General features: G+C 34.5%; 2 protein-coding genes and 1 non-coding gene across 3 annotated transcripts; all 3 read right to left on the bottom strand.

Annotated features, from left to right (window-relative positions):
* Window positions 1-2,636: 2,636 nt before the first annotated feature.
* Window positions 2,637-2,710, bottom strand: TRNAN-GUU (transfer RNA asparagine (anticodon GUU)). The gene has a single exon. It is a non-coding gene; the product is annotated as a tRNA-Asn (tRNA).
* Window positions 2,711-3,888: 1,178 nt separating this feature from the next.
* LOC145615071 (5-formyltetrahydrofolate cyclo-ligase-like protein COG0212) lies at window positions 3,889-9,832 on the bottom strand. Its single transcript, XM_081670146.1, has 6 exons — window positions 9,380-9,832; window positions 9,182-9,272; window positions 7,857-8,083; window positions 5,078-5,153; window positions 4,316-4,441; window positions 3,889-4,227 (listed from the first exon to the last, which is right to left on the bottom strand). Exons 1-6 carry the CDS (start codon window positions 9,809-9,811, stop codon window positions 4,076-4,078), a joined length of 1,104 nt encoding a protein of 367 aa, XP_081526272.1. The 5' UTR covers window positions 9,812-9,832; the 3' UTR covers window positions 3,889-4,075.
* A 1,267-nt stretch (window positions 9,833-11,099) lies between these two features.
* Window positions 11,100-21,578, bottom strand: LOC145614298 (polypyrimidine tract-binding protein homolog 3-like). The gene is made up of 15 exons (XM_081669329.1): window positions 21,406-21,578; window positions 21,118-21,193; window positions 19,641-19,712; window positions 19,466-19,542; window positions 15,341-15,422; window positions 13,815-13,938; window positions 13,504-13,568; window positions 13,373-13,422; window positions 13,163-13,204; window positions 13,006-13,057; window positions 12,880-12,934; window positions 12,760-12,773; window positions 12,464-12,571; window positions 12,202-12,345; window positions 11,100-11,851 (listed from the first exon to the last, which is right to left on the bottom strand). Exons 2-15 carry the CDS (start codon window positions 21,172-21,174, stop codon window positions 11,462-11,464), a joined length of 1,332 nt encoding a protein of 443 aa, XP_081525455.1. The 5' UTR covers window positions 21,175-21,193; window positions 21,406-21,578; the 3' UTR covers window positions 11,100-11,461.
* Window positions 21,579-21,956: the final 378 nt, after the last annotated feature.

The following is a 21,956-nucleotide window of genomic DNA, read 5'->3' as shown; positions in this document are numbered from 1 at the left end:
ACCACTGATAGGACTTTTTTTAAATTTTAATTTTTGATGTAGATTAAATTTCAATTAAATTCATGTAGAATTACACTTAATTTAGTATTTTATGGCAAGCATTTAAATTTTTTTTTTTTTTTTTGAATTAATAAAAATAAAAAAAAATAAAAAAAAAAGTTATTGTTAGATTCAAGTGTATTTGTTATTTCTTAAAAAATCATGCACTCTTCTTTTTTTTTTTTTTTCTCAAATTGTTTAATATTCTGAGGGATATACTATGTGCAATTGTGCATTGATGTTTAATGCTATTAAGAATGCTTATTATGTCTTATTTTATTAATTCTCCTTGTTTTTTTTTTCGTTCCAATCTATTTTTCAAACAAATGAACATTTGCAAAGTTTGATGGTTTGTGACATTAAGAAGGGTAGAATAATGTCGAGCTTTTCACTTGATGAACGCTTGCAAGATTGGATGATAACAATGTCGGTTCGAAACAACAACAAAAGGATTGATAAGGTATGAAAAAACAAAATTACTTTGTTTTTAAAATATCTACATTCTACATATTAAACCCTAGCCAGTTTATATTACTAATTAATTTTAACTTCCTTTGTAGTTTTATATACATCTATTGTCCAACCTACAACTTAGGTCTCTTAATGAAGTCGATGACTTCATTCGCCTCGGCTACCATCCGAAAAGGATAGAGAAAGGTGCAAATCCAGTCGATAATGTAAGCTTGTTTTAATATGGTCATTTCTAAGTATTACAAACTTTCTCTTTGTCAATAAATAAAAAATAAATAATAATAAATTAATTCCTCTGTTTTTTAGTAGATGTGTCATTTTTTAGAAATTGAAGTTTCAATTTAGATGCATCACTTTTCCTTATTAAATAATATTTTTCTATTACTCTCCTATTACATGACCCTCTTATTAGTGTTTTTCTTTCTATCTATCCCAACTTCCAAAATTACTAAGGAAGTCCGCAATTCTAAAAGTGATGAATCTAGCAATGAGTGATTAAGTTTGTACTTAGTTTTATCTTGTGATTTGTATTATTGTTCACAATTTTTGTATCTTGTTATGTAATTTTTGTATCTTGTTATGTAGTCTGTAGAAGCGGGCACTTCAAGGGAAAAACGCTCAACTAGAAGGAAGTTGAACTGGGAATTTAGGTTCAAAGGAAAAAGTTCAAATGGTGAAATCATTGTCTATGATATCCATTTCCTTGAACCCGGTTTCAACGAACATCCAAAAAGTGTAAGTTTTATACTTTGTATAATATCGGTGTTGCATAATTACTTAACATCAATAAATTGAATGCACAATAATGTAAATACTTCATATATTATTAATTTTTATACTAGTTTTTTTTATTAGTCGCGAGGCTTTAGGGTGAATGAAGAAATATTGTTCTCAAGTAGAGGAAAGACAAGTGATCTTGAAAACAAACACCGTCGTAAGAGAAGGAAGACGATAGAGATCCCAGAGACGACAGAGATCACTCTTAAGGAAAGCGTGGAGGCATTTATGTATGAAGCATATCAGAATCTCCTCAATAAGGGGAACAACAAGCATAAAGGCAAAAAGAAGTAAATTAGGGAACCTTCTTAAATTCGGACTAGTTGAACATATATTATAAATAATAGTATGAAAAATATGAATCTCCTACTGAGTAGTTTCTTGTTGTAATTTAATGTTAGTTGTGAACTTGTGACTATTTCGTTTTATATGTTTTTATTTGATTGGTGTTGAACAAAAATCTTATGTTTTAATTTTGTACTATTCGTTAATATTTGTTATATTATGAAAATAAACTGCTCGGTTTATTATTAAAAAATATCTATACTCGAGTTTATGTCATAGGTTTTTGCTAAAATCCTTTTTTACCTCTATAATATTTTCTTATCGGAACCCTATTCTCTTTTCTAGATGCAAGGAAGAACTATTTTAAATATATATATATATATAGCATTAATTTTCATATTACATAAGATTATAAATTCTTACATGTGCCTTGACTACACTTTCAATCTTATAGCGGATAATTGATCTTATAATAGAAGTTATTACTTTGTTATTTTACAAACAGTCAGATACTCACAGTCTCACATGGTAGAGTGTGCCGTACATAACACACTGTTATGAGTTAAAGCTTAGAATTGTAGGCTCATAATTATCACTGCATTTTCATAATCTAAGTAGGAGTCTTGATGACTCATTTAGTTTGACTTCAAAACATATAAGTTGGAAATATAGGTTATTATCAATCAATCAACTTTTATCACCAATATCACGGCACATTTATCACCAATATCAAGCACATACATTAATTATTTCATGGTTATGTCGATCATATATGTCAGTTTCACTTCAAGGTGTCAATAGTGTCTTCATGGCTTAAGATTAGGAAAGTATGATGAAAATGTGGATGGCGCCATGGAGGGAACTACGAAAGACCGAGCCGAAGACAGTAGGAGAGGAAGGTTGTATTGCTTCAAGGAAATGGTAGAGGTGGCTGATATAGTGGTGTAAGCCTCTAAGCCCTCCTCGGCTCCTCCACTCACAACGTTTGTTTGCAAATAAGTCTCATTTGGACCTCAGTTGTAACTTTTTTTTTTTTTTTTTTTTAAAAAAAAGAAAAAAAAAAGCGCTAGAAGGAGGGTTCGAACCTCCGACCTTGTGGTTAACAGCCACACGCTCTAACCAGCTGAGCTATTCCAGCTTTTATTTTATTTATTGTATGATAATTTTATTATTTAGTAAAGCAAATATTCCTTCGAGATGACTAATTTAATTATTCAGAGATTATTTCGTATGATAAGTTTATAAAAATAATATTTTAAATTGACTAGTTTTAATTGGATGTTTTCCAAATATAATGTTAAAAGTGAACAATATATCATAAATACGCTGCATTGTAATTAAATTCCTGGCGTACTGTCCACATCATCTTTTGTAAATCTGATTTTTTTAAAAATAAAAATAAAAAGCTTGAAACCGCTAAACAGTTTATTAAACTAAACCGCTATATTTTAGCGGTTTATTTTTTCACCCACTTAATCGAGCAAGCCAATCAATATTATAGTACATAGATTATATGAAACCGCTAATTCAGGGTTCGTTTGGCATCATTGTCGTTTTCTGTTGTTTGGTTTTTTGTTTTTTAAAAGTATATTATATATATCAAATAATGCATTAAAAAATATTTAGACTAATTAAAATCATGATAATTTGAAAACTAACAGCAGAAAAGTGAAAACACCTTTTTCTTGTTTCCTGTTTTTGATTTTTAGTTTAAGAAACAGGAAATTGAAAATGCCAAACAATCCCTCAATTAGCAGTTTTCTTTTAAATTTTGCCAAAAAAAAAAAGAGAGAGAGAGAAAGAAAGAAAAAATTAATAAGTAAACTTGCTAACGTGTATAGTATGCCGGGAATTTTATTAAAATGTAGTGTATTTATTGAATTTTTGTTCTTTTCTCACATAATTCATAGAAATCGCTCGTTTTAAATTTGCAAAATCTTTTTTTTTTTTTTTTTTTTGACAGGTCCATAACCATTTTTAAAGAATTAAAAGTTCTCATTAGCAACAACACTTTATATAATACTCTGTAACTTTTAAATGTAAATCAACACATTCGACGATTCCACCTATAAATTAACCGTACTTGATCAATTTAAACTTGAAACCAAACCAACTTGAATAATATTATATTAATCCAAACACCTAAACCTTTTTCTAGGTTAAGTGAAATGACAAAGTATTCTTTAATACAAAGTGGGGTGAGAAATTGAGAGTGTTCAATTAACTTTTGTGGGTGTTTTCATAACTTTTAAATTTACTGTCAAAAACAAGTACTGGATGGATAGTCTTTTCTTTTCCTTTCCTATGATAAGGCCATCAAAATAACTTGTTTACAGCTTTTTTTTGAAAAAATAACAAGTAATAAAATCATCTCATATAAGATTAATTACGTTTACTATATTTATAATTTATGGTCTTGTTGGAACCATAAGCGCTTGTGCAAGAGTTCACAGTAATTACATATGTAACAAAAATGTACAAAGGACTAGAAAAGGAAAGAAAATCATTGGCGCTTTCGCTGTGCAGTGGGGGGCAGCTTCTCAGATGGACCACTTGGAAGCTTTTGCCCAGTTTCTTGCTCAATCCTCTTCTTGAGCTCTCGCAGAACTCGTATTTGTCCCAATTTCTCAGGAGACAGTTTCTCCCAGTAAATCCCTGCAGAAGAATCAACAACCTTGTAGTTTAAATAATGCAACTGGAAGTAATGCAAGGTTTTAGGAAGATAAATTAATTCATCACTAACCTTGTGGTTTAGGTATATTCGTATTGGTAAATATGACCTGTGTTGGGGTGCAAATGATGTCGACAGGTACATCATGGATTAATAACTTTTCAGCCGGGATATCATCTACCAGTTGTGGATCATGCACTGCAACATTATTAACTACTTCAGCTAAACAATAACAGCACTGTAATAATTACTGAATTACTGAAATGAAATAACAGATTCAATTCCCATATCACTGGTGAAAGAGAGAAATTTACATGATATGGCACATATAATCTTTGGCATCTCGTCATATAATACTCAACAACAGATCTGAAGGTCCCATACATGATAGATTTATTCAAAACTAAAAGAAAGAAACACCTATATTGAAAACTGGGGAAGTATATAAAAGCCAAATTTTAAAGGAATTCTTCAACAAGGAATCATCAGCGACAACTACAATTTAAAGAGCTGTCAAATACAGTATTCTAATAGGCAAAATTAGAAGTTTGTGGCATAACTGTCAACTTTGATCGATCATGCCACTCTATCATGCGCTGATTTATGTCACTATTAACTATATTAATGATAAAAGGTATCTAAAGGTAAATCTAATGATGATATTTTCATGTCATAACCCAATACATATCTTGACAAACTTTTCCATACTTATCAATATGAGTGAGGTTTAAAGATCTAAACTGTCAAGACATTATCAGTCCTTGTAGAAAAACTATACTCCGTACAACCAAAATGGGGCATTTGTAATAAGAAACCAAAGAACATCAGAAATACCTGTAGTAATGACAGGGGTAGAGTCATCAATCGCCCCCATGTAACGCAGCATTCCATATTCAAGTTCAGCAAATCCCTATCAACGAATTTACAGTTTAACTTTGGACATTAAAAGCTAGCCTTCACAAACATTGAATCATCAAAAGACCTTGCAAAGATATGAAATAAAAGCAACACGAAAAAAAAGAAAGAGAGAGAGAGAGAGATCAGACCAGTAAGAGAAATATGGATGGCATTAATATATGCCACTCTTTTTATGCCAGGTACATTTTGTTTTAGATCAATCATACGCATAATTTTAAAAGGGCTCAGAGTAATGTGCTGCTGGAAGTATAACTACCACTTTATGATAACCAAAATGTACGATTATCTTTTTTTCTGCTAGAAGCAAATGAAAGGCATTAAAAATCAAGCGGTCAAGATATTTTAGTTTATTGTTGGATAAGGATCGTTAGAAGGGGCATCTCAAACGAAAGATGGGATATAGAATCTATCCAAAGATGTGGTACAGGCCTAAACCTGTTCAATGGGCCGGATCCGGGCTAGTTCTAAATATAGAATAAAAACGAATTTTATAAAGCATAGAAGAAGGGAAAAAAAAACATTGAAAGATGATGAGAATTAATGGGAATATAAATTTGGAGGAACCAAAAAGATGGATTTTACAAAGGCTTCAGGATGAATTACTATAAAGTTTTGATTTAAATGATATCATGTAAAATGTGATTGGGATTTTACTCATCCTCTAGTTATTTGTTCTTTTTTTGTTCTACCATATAGACATAGCCTTTGACCAATAGTTTCTACTATAGAAACAAATGATAAGTAGTATCATGTAAAATGTTATTGGGATTTTCTCAAGGTTTTATGCTTTATAGTATAAAGTTTATACTACATATCTATCTATATATTAAAAGGCTTTCCTAAGATCGTCGATGTGCCACGTAGTCCCTTTTTTGTTGCGCCACATCATCTTTTCAATATATTGTGATGTCACATCATCACTCAAACAACAACACATCACCCAAGCAACCAACATTATTGAATTTAAAAACATAAGGATAAGGAGGATCGAACCCTCAACCTCGTATAACAACTATAGCCATTTCACCATCTTAGCCAATTATCAAGTATGTAATTAATATGTAAAAAAAATTATATAAGTGCAAACAACAAGGTTCAATTAAGAAAAAAAATACTAAAAAAAATACTAAAAAAAAATATTCAATTTTAATTTGACCATGAACTACAATTTTTAAAAAGACTCAAAATAAAATTATCGATTGTACGTCTACAACAGTAGCAACCCGGGGCAACCGCCCAGGCTACTCACTAGTTAGGTAATTAAATAGCGTGAAGAGTAATTGCACATGCAGTATTCAAATAGTACTTCATATATCTAAAGGTATTTTTAAAAAATTAGAAAATAAATAAAAATAAAAATAAAAAAAGGTATAATGTTTTACACGTGCAGTATAACAATAGAATAAAGCCTGGACGGATAAAACTAGCACAGATTGAGAAATATGAAGAAACCAGATGAAGTGGAAGGAGAGCTAAAAACTGGCCTACGTATAGTTGTATCTGCTACTTGGGTGGATTGGCAGGAGGGCTAAAATATCTAGGTTCAGAATGAATGTAGAAGCAGCAGCAGTGGCAGGAATTGTACATAAAGTGTGCATAACAAGTAATGAAGCTCTTTGGAAAGGAAAGATACCCACTGCGGCCTCGGCAATAATGGTCAATGGAAATTCAGAGTACTATTAAGTAGAATAAAGGGATCATGTGGGAAAATGTTTCATCTGCTGAGTGCTGATAGAATCTGGCTGGATGACCAATAATTTTTGTGACTAAAGTTCTATACTTCTATAGCTTGCTTTGCATTTTAGGTTATACTCTTTGTAATTGGTATTGGTTCTATAAAGCTGATGCCTATTTTGGTTGGGTATTAATAGTGGAAGGGAGCCTCCTTAGAAGGGTTGTCTCTACTTACAGTCCATTTATGTACTTTTGTTTATGATTGAATAAAATTTTCTCTTACTACCAAATGACAAAAAGAAAAAATTCTGATTAAGTCAAAACAACTAGAAGAATAATCTGGCTCAAGAAATGAAGTTTATCTATAACCCTACCAGATTCAGAGAACATTAAATAAGCTAATCTATACAAACCAAAAGGAGCAAAATCATTACTAATTTATGGCATCTTCAAAGACAATTGAGATTTAAGAACCAATTTTTTTTTTTTCTTTCTTTCTTTTTCTTTTTTTTTTTTTTTTTTTTTTTTTTTGAAATGGCTGCATTTTAACAGACCAAGACAAACACATTGCTCCAGCAATACAAATAATGGGTTACAAATTGTTTGTTAAATAAGTAAAGTTACTTCAATTACATTGCACAGGAATAGCTAATATAGGAAAGCTGACAAGACTAGGAGCACAGTTACACCATTAAAAATAAAGAAGACCGCTACAATCGATAGCCTAATTTATTAAAGCCTTTTTTAAAGGGACAGAAACTGGAACAGCAAAATGCCAAAAAAGGATAATAATTCATAGCAGCTAAACAATCATTGATCAAGACTTTCATATTTTTCATCCTGATTGATATGAATGTGCCGCTTATTACGCTCATGCAATGGTGAATTGATCATAGAAGGCCTCTAAATCACTATAAAAGAAAACAACAAATAGAAGCAACCCATTGCTAAGAAAAAATTTCCAAATATAGCATACATGATATGGAAACAGAAAATAAACATCATAGCAATGGAAAACTACCTCACCCTTTCCAAGCCGGGCTCCAGTGTTCGGATCAACAGCAACTGAACCAATGACAATTAAGTCTACTTTGATCTTTTCATCAAGACCAATTGGCCTTCCATATTTTGCTACACCTACAGAGGTGCATGCCTCGTTTATATTGCTCAAAGTCAGCATTCCAAACTCGAGAACAGAAAAGAACCCGGTTCTCAAACGTGGCTGGGGAGTCAGCAGTTTCTTCCCCTCTGCATCAACACAACAGCCTTGAGAAATTGAGTGAACAGCAAATAGTATATCCATAAACACACGAAAAACTTCCCCTTAACCATACAAGCACGTGAAGATCTTTATGAATTGCTATAAAAACAAGACGTTCTCAATTTTAATTTTGAACACAGATTTCCATATTACTTCTGTAGAGTCAACTCTATCAAGATTTAAAACATTACTTAACATTGGTCTACAGCAAACACAAAATTCGGGGATGGCCATCTATTATTAACTAATTTAAGAGCTGTACTTGCCTTCCAATATGGTTCAGAACTTCATTATTCAAACCACTTTATAGAAAATAAATCTATTGTTCACTAAAATGTAGATATATTTCACAGATTCGCACAATTAAGAAAATATACCTATTCGCCACTCAGTATAAGAGTTCTAAGCTTCCCCTTTTTGGTTAAACAGCTCAAAAGCCTAGAGCCCTAAATTAAAACAAGAGGGGGCAGATATACAAAACCTAACCCCCATAAAGTCATAAACTATAGTTGCACAGAAGCTCTCTCCTTTGGAACTCTATCTGAAAAGCAAAGATTAACCAATTAATTCACAGCATATAATCATTCAAAGATTTTTTTTTTTCACAGTGTGGGGACTAAGCAAAATCTCCATCAAATTTTACTTTGTGTGATTACATAATATTTCTTGCCTAAAACCTTGAAGGTAAAGCAGTTATCAACAAAACATAGCAAAATCTCAAACAGCAAGTCTATGATACCCTCAAATTTTCAAATTCTTCACCACTCAACAAATCAACATAAGCAACGACTAAAAATGAGCTAATGCAACGGTCAGCTCAATACCATAGTATTAAGAGGAACTAAATGAAAACAACCAGTGAACCAACAACAGCAAAAGCTGTAACACCAGGTGTAATTTAATATTCTATACAGCAAGTTTAGTCACCCCGCAAACCACAAATCACATAGTAATCATTTTGACAATGAATAGAATTTTACGCGATTTCAGTTACTATTTACTGCCTATGTTGCATACAATACACCCGTTATATACAAGACCAAGTGAACACCAAACAAAACAGTGAATTAAAAACAACCACCAACCAGAAAGCGTCAAGAATCTGACTTGTTTCTGTGGAGAATCCGGGTTAACCTTCACACAATTCGCCTCCTGAAACACATCCAATTCACCCAACTGCCAAAAATTCATTCAAACCCCATAAAAATTCATTCAAACCCCATGAAAATTCATCACAAATAACATAAGATAACAGCATTATAAGTATAAAATTGATGGAATACCTTGTTAGCAGCAAGTGGAGCACCAACAAAATTGGGAATACGATGATGAACAGGTCGAGGAAATTGAGCAATATTCTGAGCTTCCATTAAATCCCAAACCCTTTTCCTAATTCTCCATTTCCAAGCCTTTGGGTCATCATCTTCACTCTCATTCATCTCTATTTCAGAGGCTTCCGCCATTGATTCTCGAGCTTTAGCATCAAGGGTGAGGCGATTTGCTTCGAATGCCGCCTCGTCAAAGATTTCAGTGTTGTTTTTCTGGGAATTACCCAGTTTTGAAATTGATGGAAATGTGTAGTTTCTTCTTTGATTGGGTGAGTTAGTTGGTGGAATTGGAATTGAATTTGGGGTTCTTGGAAATTTGGAGGGAAGAGAAAGAGGTGAAGAAGTGAGATAGGAGAAGAGTGATACTCTCGTAGCAATTGTGTCCATCGGGTTGTTATGAACTTATGAACGAGGGATGGATGATCATGCATTCATGCTGAGGTTACTTTAGGATTAATAGATCACTAGCGGGTATGGGCTCATTGGGCACATATTGAGGGCAAAAATGTAATTTTATGTAGTATTTACCAAGATGTAAAAAGTAGTCTCCATCATCTTAATAATAATATTCAACACTGTAATAACAATATACGGAGTACAAATTAAGAATAACTTTATACAAACCAATATAACAATATACTTCGTACAAATTAATAATAGCTGAGCACTGACAAACAATTATCGTCGTCAATTTCGACTAAACTCAGACAATTACCAGCATAGATTTCACCGTTTAAAATGGCTAGAGCCATAAGTCAACAAGTAACTTGTCTATGTTTGAAGACCATGAAAACTCAGCCGGAAATACTCCATAGCATTGCTCACTCTTCTATTTTTGGGTTATGTTTTTTGGGTGGTTTCCGGTGATTTCTACGGTGGCTGGTAGGGTGGGTTCCTTGCTGTCGGAGGTGGAGGTGTGGTGAGCGAAGGTTTAGCCGGCAATAGGAGCTATCCATGGAGGTGGGGGAAAGGTTTAAAGGAGGAAGAAGGTGAAGAGGAAAGGAGAAAAAAAAAAATTATGTTGTGGTATGGACAACTATGAGCCCATACCCGATAGTGGGCTATTATCTCAAAGGGGTTAAGACAAACACTGTTTGTTTACAACAAACTCAGAGAACAATGGTGTTTGCATGATTGCATCCTTCGAAAGCTAGGCTTGATCACCCTTTATGCAAGCTATTTTACATGTTGACCAAGTGCTTGGAGGTCATGGAATTTGGTATTCATGAAATTATCACGAAAGGGCTCAATCGGCCTTACAAGCGGAGATGAAGACCTGTCTTTAACGACTTCATTGGGGAGCTAAGCATTTGCCACATGATGTAAAACTTTAGACGGACTCAGAAACACCCCACTAATGAGTATCTTCCTCTTTGAACCTAGCCCGCAAGAATTTGCTTTGGTATCGGTTATAAAAGATTTATAAACGATTTCTTTTTAACAGTCGGTTTTTTTTTTAAATCAGTTTCTTTATATTCGTACAAGCCATCATCAGGTTATAAAAGATTAAAAACAATTGATATTTTGAATCAATAGAAAGGACTGGAGATGTTAATATAAAGTGTTAATACCATTTTCACATTGATCTCCTCATGCCTGATTCACAGGTACATATGGCATATGCAAAAATCAACTTCAATAGTCAAGTACGAAGCACGAATGAAAGGGTAGTCTCTGAAGATAAAATAATTCATAAAAGCAATCTAGTATTACAAATATAAGCAACATAGCAATACATTAACATACAACATAGAAGAAAGAGTTAGAAAAAAAAACTACAAGAGCAGCAGACTCACGAATATACAGCCAAGAAAAACATGGTGAGCGAATATAAAGAAATAGTGATACATTGCTCAAGGCTGCTACCTTCTGAGCACAGCTAGTGAAAGAGCCATAACCCAGAAGGAGCAACAAGTGTATGTTAATAACAAAATAGAAAGAAAAAAGAGATAATTCCAACACACTCAACACCATACCAGTAGTCAGGTTGCACGGATGGTTTGTGGTTCTAATCATAAACAAATGATCGCCAATTGATCATATGGCCTGTGACTGAGAGAAGGATATGCGAATGACACAGCCGTCAAGGGTGGTTGCATTCTTGCACACAAGAGCTTCAGTAGCCTGCTCTTCGTTCTCAAACAAAACAAGGGCTTGCTTCTTGCCATTAGTCTCGAACACTTTCGTGTTAATAATAGTCCCATGCTCCTCCAGATGACTCACTATCTCTTCCTCAGTAATATCCTGGGGGATGGTGGACAAGTGAATCATTTTCGTTGGAGAGCAGCAGTAGCGGTAATTTTTGGCCGCGTTACGGTTGAACCGGTTAAGGTTTGAGTTGAGGTATTCATGGGTGTCGGTGCCTGAGGTGATTTGAGGGTACCTGGAAAAGTTAACATCTAATCGCTTTCCAAAGAGTGTAATCCCCTGCAATTCAAATGATAAACAGCAATTCAGCTTTAACTCGATAAACACCAATTAGAAGGAATGAGACATGATATACAACTTCCTATAACAAAGCTCACTTAGTGGCTGTTCAGCAGATAAGAAAAGAGACATGATACAACAAGAGTGGTGTGCTTTACAAGAACACAAAAGCTGTTCCTAAAAAGATCAGCTTCCCACACAATAAAGATGTTTACTTACTACTGAATTAAAACAGAATTAAATTATTTATATACTTGCTTTCAAAAAAAAAAAATTATTTATATACTTTGCATTTATGTATCCCCAAGAAACTAAAAGAGACAATAGTCAGAGACATTCCAAGAACACACCTTCAGAAAATGAACAGCCAATTCAGCTTGGAAGCCATCACCCATCTGTACTAGGGCATGATCTGGTTTATTACGAAGAAGTTTAATTCTCACTATGTTCCCATATAGAGAGAATAAATTGAAAAGTTTGTCCTCGTCAATTCTCTGTAACACAAGCCAAAAAGCACAAATGACCACAGGACATTGAAACAAGGTCCATTCTAATTACGTATCAACATTGTGGCATAAGAGACAAAGGAAGAGAATAGGATGGTAGACTTACATCAGGATTTAGGCTAGATACAAGTATTGTGCACCTGTCATTCATTCCTGTGATTCCAGGAGGAAAAACACCACCAAAAGCAGCTGCGATAGCTGCATGGTTCGCCATCTAAAAAACCATGCCCATTGATTCTCTTAGCGAAAATGTAAAATGCAAAAAATGATGTCTAAGTACTTGCTTGAAAAAGGACAGGTATTTATAGAGCATGAAAAGAAAAGAGGGAAAAAAATAACGGATGGAAGCATCAGCATCTCCAGTCAAAAAGAACCTTCATCACTTCACTTAGAGAAAAGTACCTGTGGAAATGCAACTGAAACACCCCAAATGAAGGGAAAAAAACAAAAAGAGTCAATTAGACACTTAATATTGGAATGTAAATACTAGAAATTTAGGACATTTAAAACACAACTGATTACCTGGAGCTCCACCTGTTGGAAGTGGGTACATACCACCACCATCTGCATAGCCAAGCTGTTACAAAACTCTCTGTTAATTTTATGCTGACAAAAGTGAACAATTTCCAAGGTCGTGTTCTGGCATACCTGAGAAGATCTGCCTTTCGGTTCTGCCGGCAAGGATGGATTGGTGAAATCCCTGCATAAAAAATTATTATTATGCATCGATTCAATAATGCCGCGTCAACAAGAATCCTTTCGCATTCTTAAACAAATTAATGGAAGCTTGCAGTATGTAGCATACCTTGTCCGCTCATTATTATAATTGACTTGCAGTTCTTCAAGACTGCATCAAGATAATAAAACGAATTAACAAAATAGATGTTCGCATGTTACACAGTTGGCTATTTGCTAAAGATAAGTGAACATTGCACATAATCACCGAAATGAATACATGGATCACATAGAATAAAATGCAAGTCACCAAAGCCAGTAATTCAGAGCTCAGACATACTTTGAATACTGAATATCTAGTTGGCAGCAACCATCATAAATATTCCGCCCCTAAAGAAGATTAAATGAGATTAGGTCATTCCCAAAGCAATTGTCGGAAGCAAATAGGAATATATTTGATTGTACTCAAACCTGAAGTGAAGTTCGTGCAGTGACCGCACTATGGCGTGATTGATACTGGATAAGAGCTTGAAAACCTACAAAACAAAAGTACTCAGAAGAAACTGGTCTTTGAAGTATAATGTACTTTTCGAAGAAAAAAATCAGATACATGTTTCAGAAAATCTGTTTGCCAACCGGAAAAATTCAATCACAAACATGACATGTTAACATATGCATATGTGACATTAAAACTTTATATCAAGAAACAATTCTAGACAGAAATAGAATCGGAGAGAAAAGAAAAGAAAACAGAAATGAGAGAAAAACTTGAATAAGCTGACCAGCTGTCTTCTGAAACGTAACAATCTTCTCTACAAATCCATGAGGAGAAAAAACTTGATGCAGAACGTCCACAGTTATTGGATAGACCGCTTGATGGATTGTAACTAACAGAATTCGGTTAGGCTGAGTTCCCAGAGATGCCCCACAGCAGACCAGCATAGAGACAGAAAAGGGGGAGAGAGAGGAGAATAAATAGAGAAGAATATATAGAGAGATGAAGAGAGAACTTAAAGAAACAATACATGTAATAGAAAAAAAATCACATAAATAAATAAGACCACCACAATTTAAAAAGAAAGCATGAAGTGAACTAAAAGCACATAGGCAAAAGGCCAATAAAAAAACGAACATCATAAATCATGCTACTTAAAACAGCTCTGCAGCTAATTTACTGCATGAACTGTGTAAATCCCCTTACAAGTGCTAAGATTAGCGTACAATCAAATCAGAATCCACTAGAAGCAGTCTTACCATATTGGAGACTGGACAGGAAATAGGCCTGAGGTTCCTAATTGCATCTTAAAAGCATTTACTCAAGTAAGACAATAAAGCACTCTACATTCCTCTCCTAATGCGAAGCTAGCCTCATGACAGACACAGTTAATAAGTTTAGCTATTTATAGAATATGCTATAACAGCTTATTCAACTTTAATAACTTAAATATAACTAAGAGCAGTGTCAGACACAACAATTCCCTACTCTTACTAGAGCCAACAGAGAAAGATGCAAAATTTTCCAATTTCAAAATGTGACACAGAACTCACCAGTAAAACTTATTGCCCTTTCCCTGCAGAAGAAATATTAGGACACTATTGGCATATTTCTGCATACCAAAGACCCTATATACTCTTAAATGCATCTACTCTCATAAAAAACTAATCACTAAGTCCTAATTTTCATGTACCACCTCCACATCCCAGTTCCAGCTGTGATACATATACATTACAAAAACATATTATATGAACTCAAAATTAATACTTTCATGCTTTGGCTGAGACAGTAATCCAAACTACAGAATAAGGCCACATCATTATGAATATTTCAGAACAAGCAACTCTGTCAAAGTTTTCAACTTTCTGACTACTTGTAGGACAATTATTTTTTTTAATGTCTGAGTAAAGAATACAAACAAAATGAATGCATTGAATGATACATGGAATCAAACATTTTGTTACTTCTGGTTATTAATTGCAGAAATACACGATAATTTAGAAAACATCACCGGCAGACAGCTTTGCAAGTACATCAGCTCAGTAAAAGATGCAATACAGATTCTTATGCTCCCACATATAAGATCTGAATCAAACTACACTCAGCATAAATGATTTATGTCCAGCCAAAAGCATATATGAGAAGAGATACACATGTATATCAAGTGATAGTGAATGAAATTCATGAGTCTGTTTCCATTTCTTTTAAACAATCCAATTACACAACATGATTTTTTTTTTTTATTCTTTTTTGAGGGAACATAAATGGCTTTATAGGAAACTTCCTATAATTATAAATGGTACATATACCAACCTCATCTCCTCGTCCATGAGTGTTCTGATCCATTGTTGTTAATTCTTGATGTGACGAGAATTGAATATAAACATTTCTTCCCCTACCAAAAAAATAAAAGCATAGCAAACACAAAACGAAGTCAATGATAAAGACCATAGCATACAAACAAACAAGGTTCATACTGAGGCTATATTATTTAAAAAATACAAGCGTGGTAGTATATTATTGCATCCAACTACACTTTATCATCATATAAACATTTTATGTCCCATTTATATACAAAATAGAAAGGAGCATTCATCCTAGAAAACACAAAAAAGTGTCAGAATACATGCTTTCTTCTGACAGGATATTTTAAGAGAAAAAGAAGGAAGGACAAGACTTTCGGAATGAAGAATCCCAATCCTCCATAAATCAATGACCAAAGATTGTGAGTGAGCAGTCAAAGAACAAACTAGTCATTTCATAATTTTCATCAATTACACCACGAGACGATAGATTAGTAAGTAATCAGAAATTTCACATTAAACAAAGAGACAAAAAAAATAAGTGCAAGCATGCTAAATATCCCTCAAAAAAGACATATAATGAGAGGAAGTAAGAAGACATTCAACCAATTAGCCCTTCTTGAATGATTAGTTTTAATTTGTCCAAATAATCAGAGCAGATGTGTTTAAAATAATTGTAAGTATAAATTAACCTAGATAATCAGGGTAGATGAATAGTGCAAAAGACAAAACATTGCAACTTAAAACAAAGAAAGTTCATACATATATATTAAAACAATTTCAACTACACCCAATATGGCACTACACTACCCAACTGACTACCACTGTAATAAGAAACTCATTTGAACCACCCAACCCCACCCTTTGGCCAAAGACCAAGCTCCACCAATTGTAAAATCTGAGAATCAATCAAAAAAATAAACAACAACCTGACCTACTCTACCCGACCTCACACTGTCTCACAGCCTCACACTGCCTCACAGAGAATATGGCCACAACCTTCTGTTTCTCTCCCTATCGTGTTGTGGGGGCAAGGGAATCTGTAAGTTAAGTCAGTAAGGGAGTTCTATGCTGCTATTTGGAAAAGTTAGATAAGTTTCGTCCGACATACAGTAACTTCAAGAGTTTCAAGATTTCAACACCTCATGTCAGTATATCGCATTGGTATCCTAGTTTTAAAAGGCGCAAGGCGCACCAAGGCGCAAATGGTCCTTGCAGCCTAGGCGCGAGGCGCAAGGTGAAGGCGCGAGGCGCAAGGCGAAGGCGCGCGCCTTTTGTATGCAAGGCGCATGTATTTATAAATTTATTTCAATTTATTTTTTCCTTTGATTGTACTTAATACCTATTTAAAAGATTTATAATAAATTAAATAATGATATATGTAAAGCTAAGGTAGTCTGAATTTGAAAAAATGTCCACCATTCTTCAATTTATAAATTAAATCTTAGTTATTTTCCTTGAGGCGCAAAGGCGCACCTTACCAAAGGCGCTTTGAGGCACGCGCCTTTCGTAGGTGACCGAGCCTTGCCTAGCTAAAGCCCATTTCCCAGAGCCCGGGAGCAAGGCGCGCCTACGCGCTTTTTAAAACCAAGATTGGTATTGATTTTTGGTGGTACCTTTAACCTATATTTTGTTACAAATAGAGCGATACTTGATGATACAGCCGTGTGTCAAAATTTGATACAATGACTTATAGTAGTGCACTAGTGCATCCTTTTTAAACCACCTACCTATTGAAGCTCTACTTAGGTAGAAAGAATGACGACACAAGTTTCCAGGAAATTCATTGAGCAAAACATCCATACTGAAACAGGAAAATCTGCATACAGGTAATCTCACTACAACTTTCCCTCTGCTACATGAACTCCAAGAGTCACTCCTTATTAACAATCCATACAACAATACGCATTATTAGTGCTTCAACGATCTCCTGAATACCTTGTAAGTCAAAGGACATCATTATGCCTATCATTGGGGTAAGCACCACTGAAAAAGTGACATCTTCATATGTACATATCTTAGGCATTCTCAACCTAGCTCCAGTTTTAACTGCATTATCCTCCTAGAGCTTGCCCTCTAATTTTTAATCTTAAACATTATAAACTTTTGTGCAGACTTCGTGAAGTGTGAGACTTAGTGATGTGCAAGTAGTTTAACTCTAATTGTGAGATTCGCATTTGGGAGGACTGCCAAAGCCAGACTAACAAGAAACAAAGACAGCCAAGGTCACTGTCTGCATATTAATAAAAGTGTTATGATTAAAGCCTCATTCAAAGTTCTTCCACAGCCAAATAAATTTCCTCTAAATGCCAAGGGTACTAGAACTATGAGCCCTCTCCTACTAACCATCAAAGCAAATCAACATCCCTTTTCTCCACATTTCACGCCTAGGCTTGGCCACCAGCGTGTATGACTTCATGAAAACTGCATCAGCACATACTTCCCCAAATTTCAATCCAATAACATTCATGGACCATGCATCCTCTTCACTCCTATCTGTTGAAGTGAGCCAAGATCCTTTTCTACACACCTTCACCACCAGGCTAGGCTATCATATCATCATGGTTATCTAGATGAAGACTGAAAAAGCATATGTATTTTCCCAATTTTAAGAAAAGGAATCCAATAGCACAAGATTATTGTAGGGTTGATAGACTCTCGACAGAGAACCGAGGGAGGAGTCTGCTGAGCAGAACAGATTCTCACGACTAGGAGGACGATTTTTAACATGGAGTTAGAAGGCTATGTTACTCGGACTCTTCATTTTATCTCAAGTACCCGTGTCGGACCCTCGACCCTCGGACATGGGTATGACACATGGACACTTCATTTTAGTTGAAAATTATAGAATTTTTTCACAAAATAGCCGAGTCGGACACGTACCCGTGTCGGACATGGGTACCCAAGTCCAAGTAACATAGTTAGAAGGAGCGCCTGAATGTTTCGCGGGAGTAACGCCCCATACTTGTGCTGTAAGCCTACGCCCCCCCCCCCCCCCCCCCCAAAAGGGTTGAAGATGCTCAAGGTAATGTGTTCAGCTAATAACAATTGCCCACACTCAGCAACATTCTTAAGAGGAATGATTTTCTCACAGCCCTATGTCACATAAGATTTTCATTTTGATAGATTAACTACAAGATTTCTATTTTGACAAATTAACTATATCACAAATGCTTTTGTAAAACTGGTTGACACAAATGCAATATAACCAACTCAGGCCCTAAGCAAGAAAAACAAAAATCAATCTCTTACATAGGACAAAAAGCCTTCTAATTTATCCCTCAATCCATTTCCGCAATTATTCAATCATAAGCTTCCTAAGGGTCCAATTAGTACTCCAACAATCCTCAAAATAACATATGCTGCCCTATGATGAAGTCATAATGAGTTTTAAATAGTAAATCCAAAATAATTCCACCAACAACAAAGAGTCATAACTAGGATTGTATAGCAGTAGAGGCTGGATAAACAAGCAAAACACTTCGGCACTATAAGATAGCAATCTTCAAACAGATATGAAGTGAAGATCAACTTATGTTCTAAAAGGTACTCCGCATGATGTAAGGATATCAAATAAGATAATGTTTTAGTGGTATTTATGCATCCCTGCACCAGCTTGCCAAATGTTATGTTTCCATAACTAGGCCAGAAGCAAGCAATCTATCAATTCTAAAAGAATTAAACCCTTGAAGAACTCAGAATGCAATGTGAATACATATGGTAGCAATGACCAAGCCAAAAAGAACATATTAAGCTAGACAACATGGGGAATTAAAATAACTGAATACCATCCAGCGTAGCAGCTTTAACTTCTTTCAGTAGAACACTATTCACCCCAATTACAGAATTGTCATATGCTTGAAAACACATAATAGGGAACAGAAAAGAATTAAGTAAATATAATCCCACATCAAATGTGGCAGAACTAATTGAGGAAATTCATTTAGTAATCAAAATTAAGCTTTGAGGCCTATGAGGACACGGAAATGAGCTAGGTCCTACTCTCTTTTGACAATGATTTCATAGACCAAAGCTTATCAAGAAAAGAGTCCACACTTATAAATTTATTTTTGAATCAGTCGTCGATAATAAAGCATTAAAGCTTATGACAAAAGTTGTTACTTCATCAACACACCTTATAGTTGGCTGTGTGTTTGTGTAGTACTGCAAAACATTGACGGCAGAGGGAACATCTTGCATTTGAACAAGAGCCTGGAAAGTTTTTCCAAAAGACAATTAATCAAAAGCGAACTTGTCGAAGTTCAGAACTGCGGCAACTGCCCACTCTAGATTATACACATTGAACAAACCTGATTCTTTGCTCGCAACATTACAAGTTTTGTGATAACTCCAAATGGCTGGAACAGCTGGAGTAAATCATTCTGGAAGATCAAGAAAAAGTAGCTGATAAGGTAAAATAAAGCAAACAAAATGCAAAAATTTACAAAATGCCTAGGATCACTGCTATACTACATAGTCCAAACTATAGACAGAGAGATCACTAGCAACTCTATTCCCACCCATAAATAAATAAATAAACAGGATCTCACAAATTGACAAACGTCAAAGATTTGGGTTATAATCAGCTACTAGCTTACATCACTAGAGATTTCCATATTCAAGATAATATACAACAAAATAACTAAGGGCAGGAAACTAAGAACAAACAACCAAGGAAAAAAATATTCGTCAAAGACTCTTGAGCAACTTATGGTGGATTTGCATAAGCAAGTAAAAGAGGAAGCCCATGGTTTTTCGTTAAGACAATTGATGATCAGCTTGCGCAGCCTACTGCACACACACTTCTTTAACTGAACTGGTTCTTACTAAGGCAGATGTCTAAATCCCTCCAAAACAGTCATTCCTCATTGTAGGTTGAAATGGTCTATTTAGGATTGCTTTAGTCGAATTTCAGTTAATGGGGCTATTAATATCAGGGCACACTAACAACACCACTTAATATTGCTACTACTTGGCCCAGCTCCTACACCTTCAATGAATCCAATATTGTTACAGGCAAACTGAATGAATACACACGTGCGATTTAAAAAAATGAATAAAAAGCAACCTAAGCTTGGTTTATGCTAAGCTAAAAGTGCCCAACTTTCCCTCCTTATAATACAAATTGATCAACAAAGATGGCCTTTTGTCCAATCAAAATGCAATTGAATGAAGAAAAGCCACTGGAACCTAAAGATGAACTATTTAACCATTCCCAAAAAAAAAAAAAAAAAAAAACCATGAAGCTGCTAGAGCCAATTATATTCACTATTTCGCAAGCACAATAGATTTACGCATGTTTTAATTCTTAGTCTATCAGTACCAAACACAAAAGACAAATCAAATCCTCATAATTGTTAATGTCTTTCAGACTCTCAGAAAATGATTATCTTGGCCATGCATTTGACAAGAAAGTGAGAAATCAACCATCACTCAGGGATGACTTAATACATTCACTTGATGTCTTGATCACTTGATACAAGAATTTGCATACTGGCATTCACACTGTCCAATACCATCAAAGACAAGAGGTATCCCTCACCTTCCCTCGAAAGCGAAAACGAAAACAGACAACAACAACAACTCAAGAATCAAAAGGATTGTCCAATACCATTGTTCTATAAGAAGCAAGTTTAAAGTCTATCCCAACAAGAGAAGATGAAAGTAGAGTAAACAGAAAATTGAAAAAAAAAAAAATCATAATTCTCAAAATTTAAAGATAATAAGAACTGTGGGCATCAAAAAACAGCAATAAAATCGAAAACTGTAAAAGGGTAAAATCAGTACCTCAGAAATTTCATGACCCACATTACGAACATGGATAACTTTGGATGGTTCAGCCATTTTTCAACAAAAAAATACCCTGAAAAACAGACCCAATTGATCATAAATTTAAAACCCATGTCATAAATTAGTTTAACAATTAATACAACTAAAGAGCTCAAAAACTTAGAAATCAAAGTTAGTTTCTTTAATAACAGGAAATCACCCAAAAAATTGCAAGATTTTTAGCAATTAAAGGAAATAAAAGAGAGAGAAAATCTGCACTGAAAATGAAGCGAAAGCGATACTTACAGAAAACTAAGGTGTCAGAGAAGTGAAAGAAAAGATCAAAGAGAAGTCGGAGAAGAAAGGGGGAGAGAGAGAGAGAGAGAATTGAAGACAGGATTGCCCTAAACTACTTTAAGAGCTTACGATGTAGCCCGTGTAGTTGGGCCGTGCGGTAGATTGTGTATGGTCTTATCTACCTACGTCGATCGCGATTCTATAGTGATTAGCACGGTATAATAGACATTCTAAAAAAAAAAGTGCTTATATGATTGACATATTGTATATGAAAAAGATTAAATAGGAATGTGTTATAAAACTTTTACGGAAATAGATACCAATGTAAATAAATATAGCAAAATTTGGAGGCCAAATAGACTTGACATGTGGTAATTATAAATACTTAGTGCATTTATTCGTGAAGATTCTTTTTACTCATAGTACGGAGTAGTAATTGATGATTCTACTAGTTTAGCAAATGTGTGTGTTGAAGTAAACTGAAGAGCGGGTTAAACTACTTGGGTTTTCGTTCATCAATGACCACTCCAAGAGCTCTAGAAAATAATCATCGAGCAAAA

This window comes from Chenopodium album, chromosome 25 (assembly GCF_948465745.1).
Source record: "Chenopodium album chromosome 25, dcCheAlbu1.1, whole genome shotgun sequence".
NCBI classification, from domain to species: domain Eukaryota; kingdom Viridiplantae; phylum Streptophyta; class Magnoliopsida; order Caryophyllales; family Amaranthaceae; genus Chenopodium; species Chenopodium album.
Note: the sequence above shows the minus strand (reverse complement) of the source record. Positions and strands in the feature narration are given on the sequence as shown.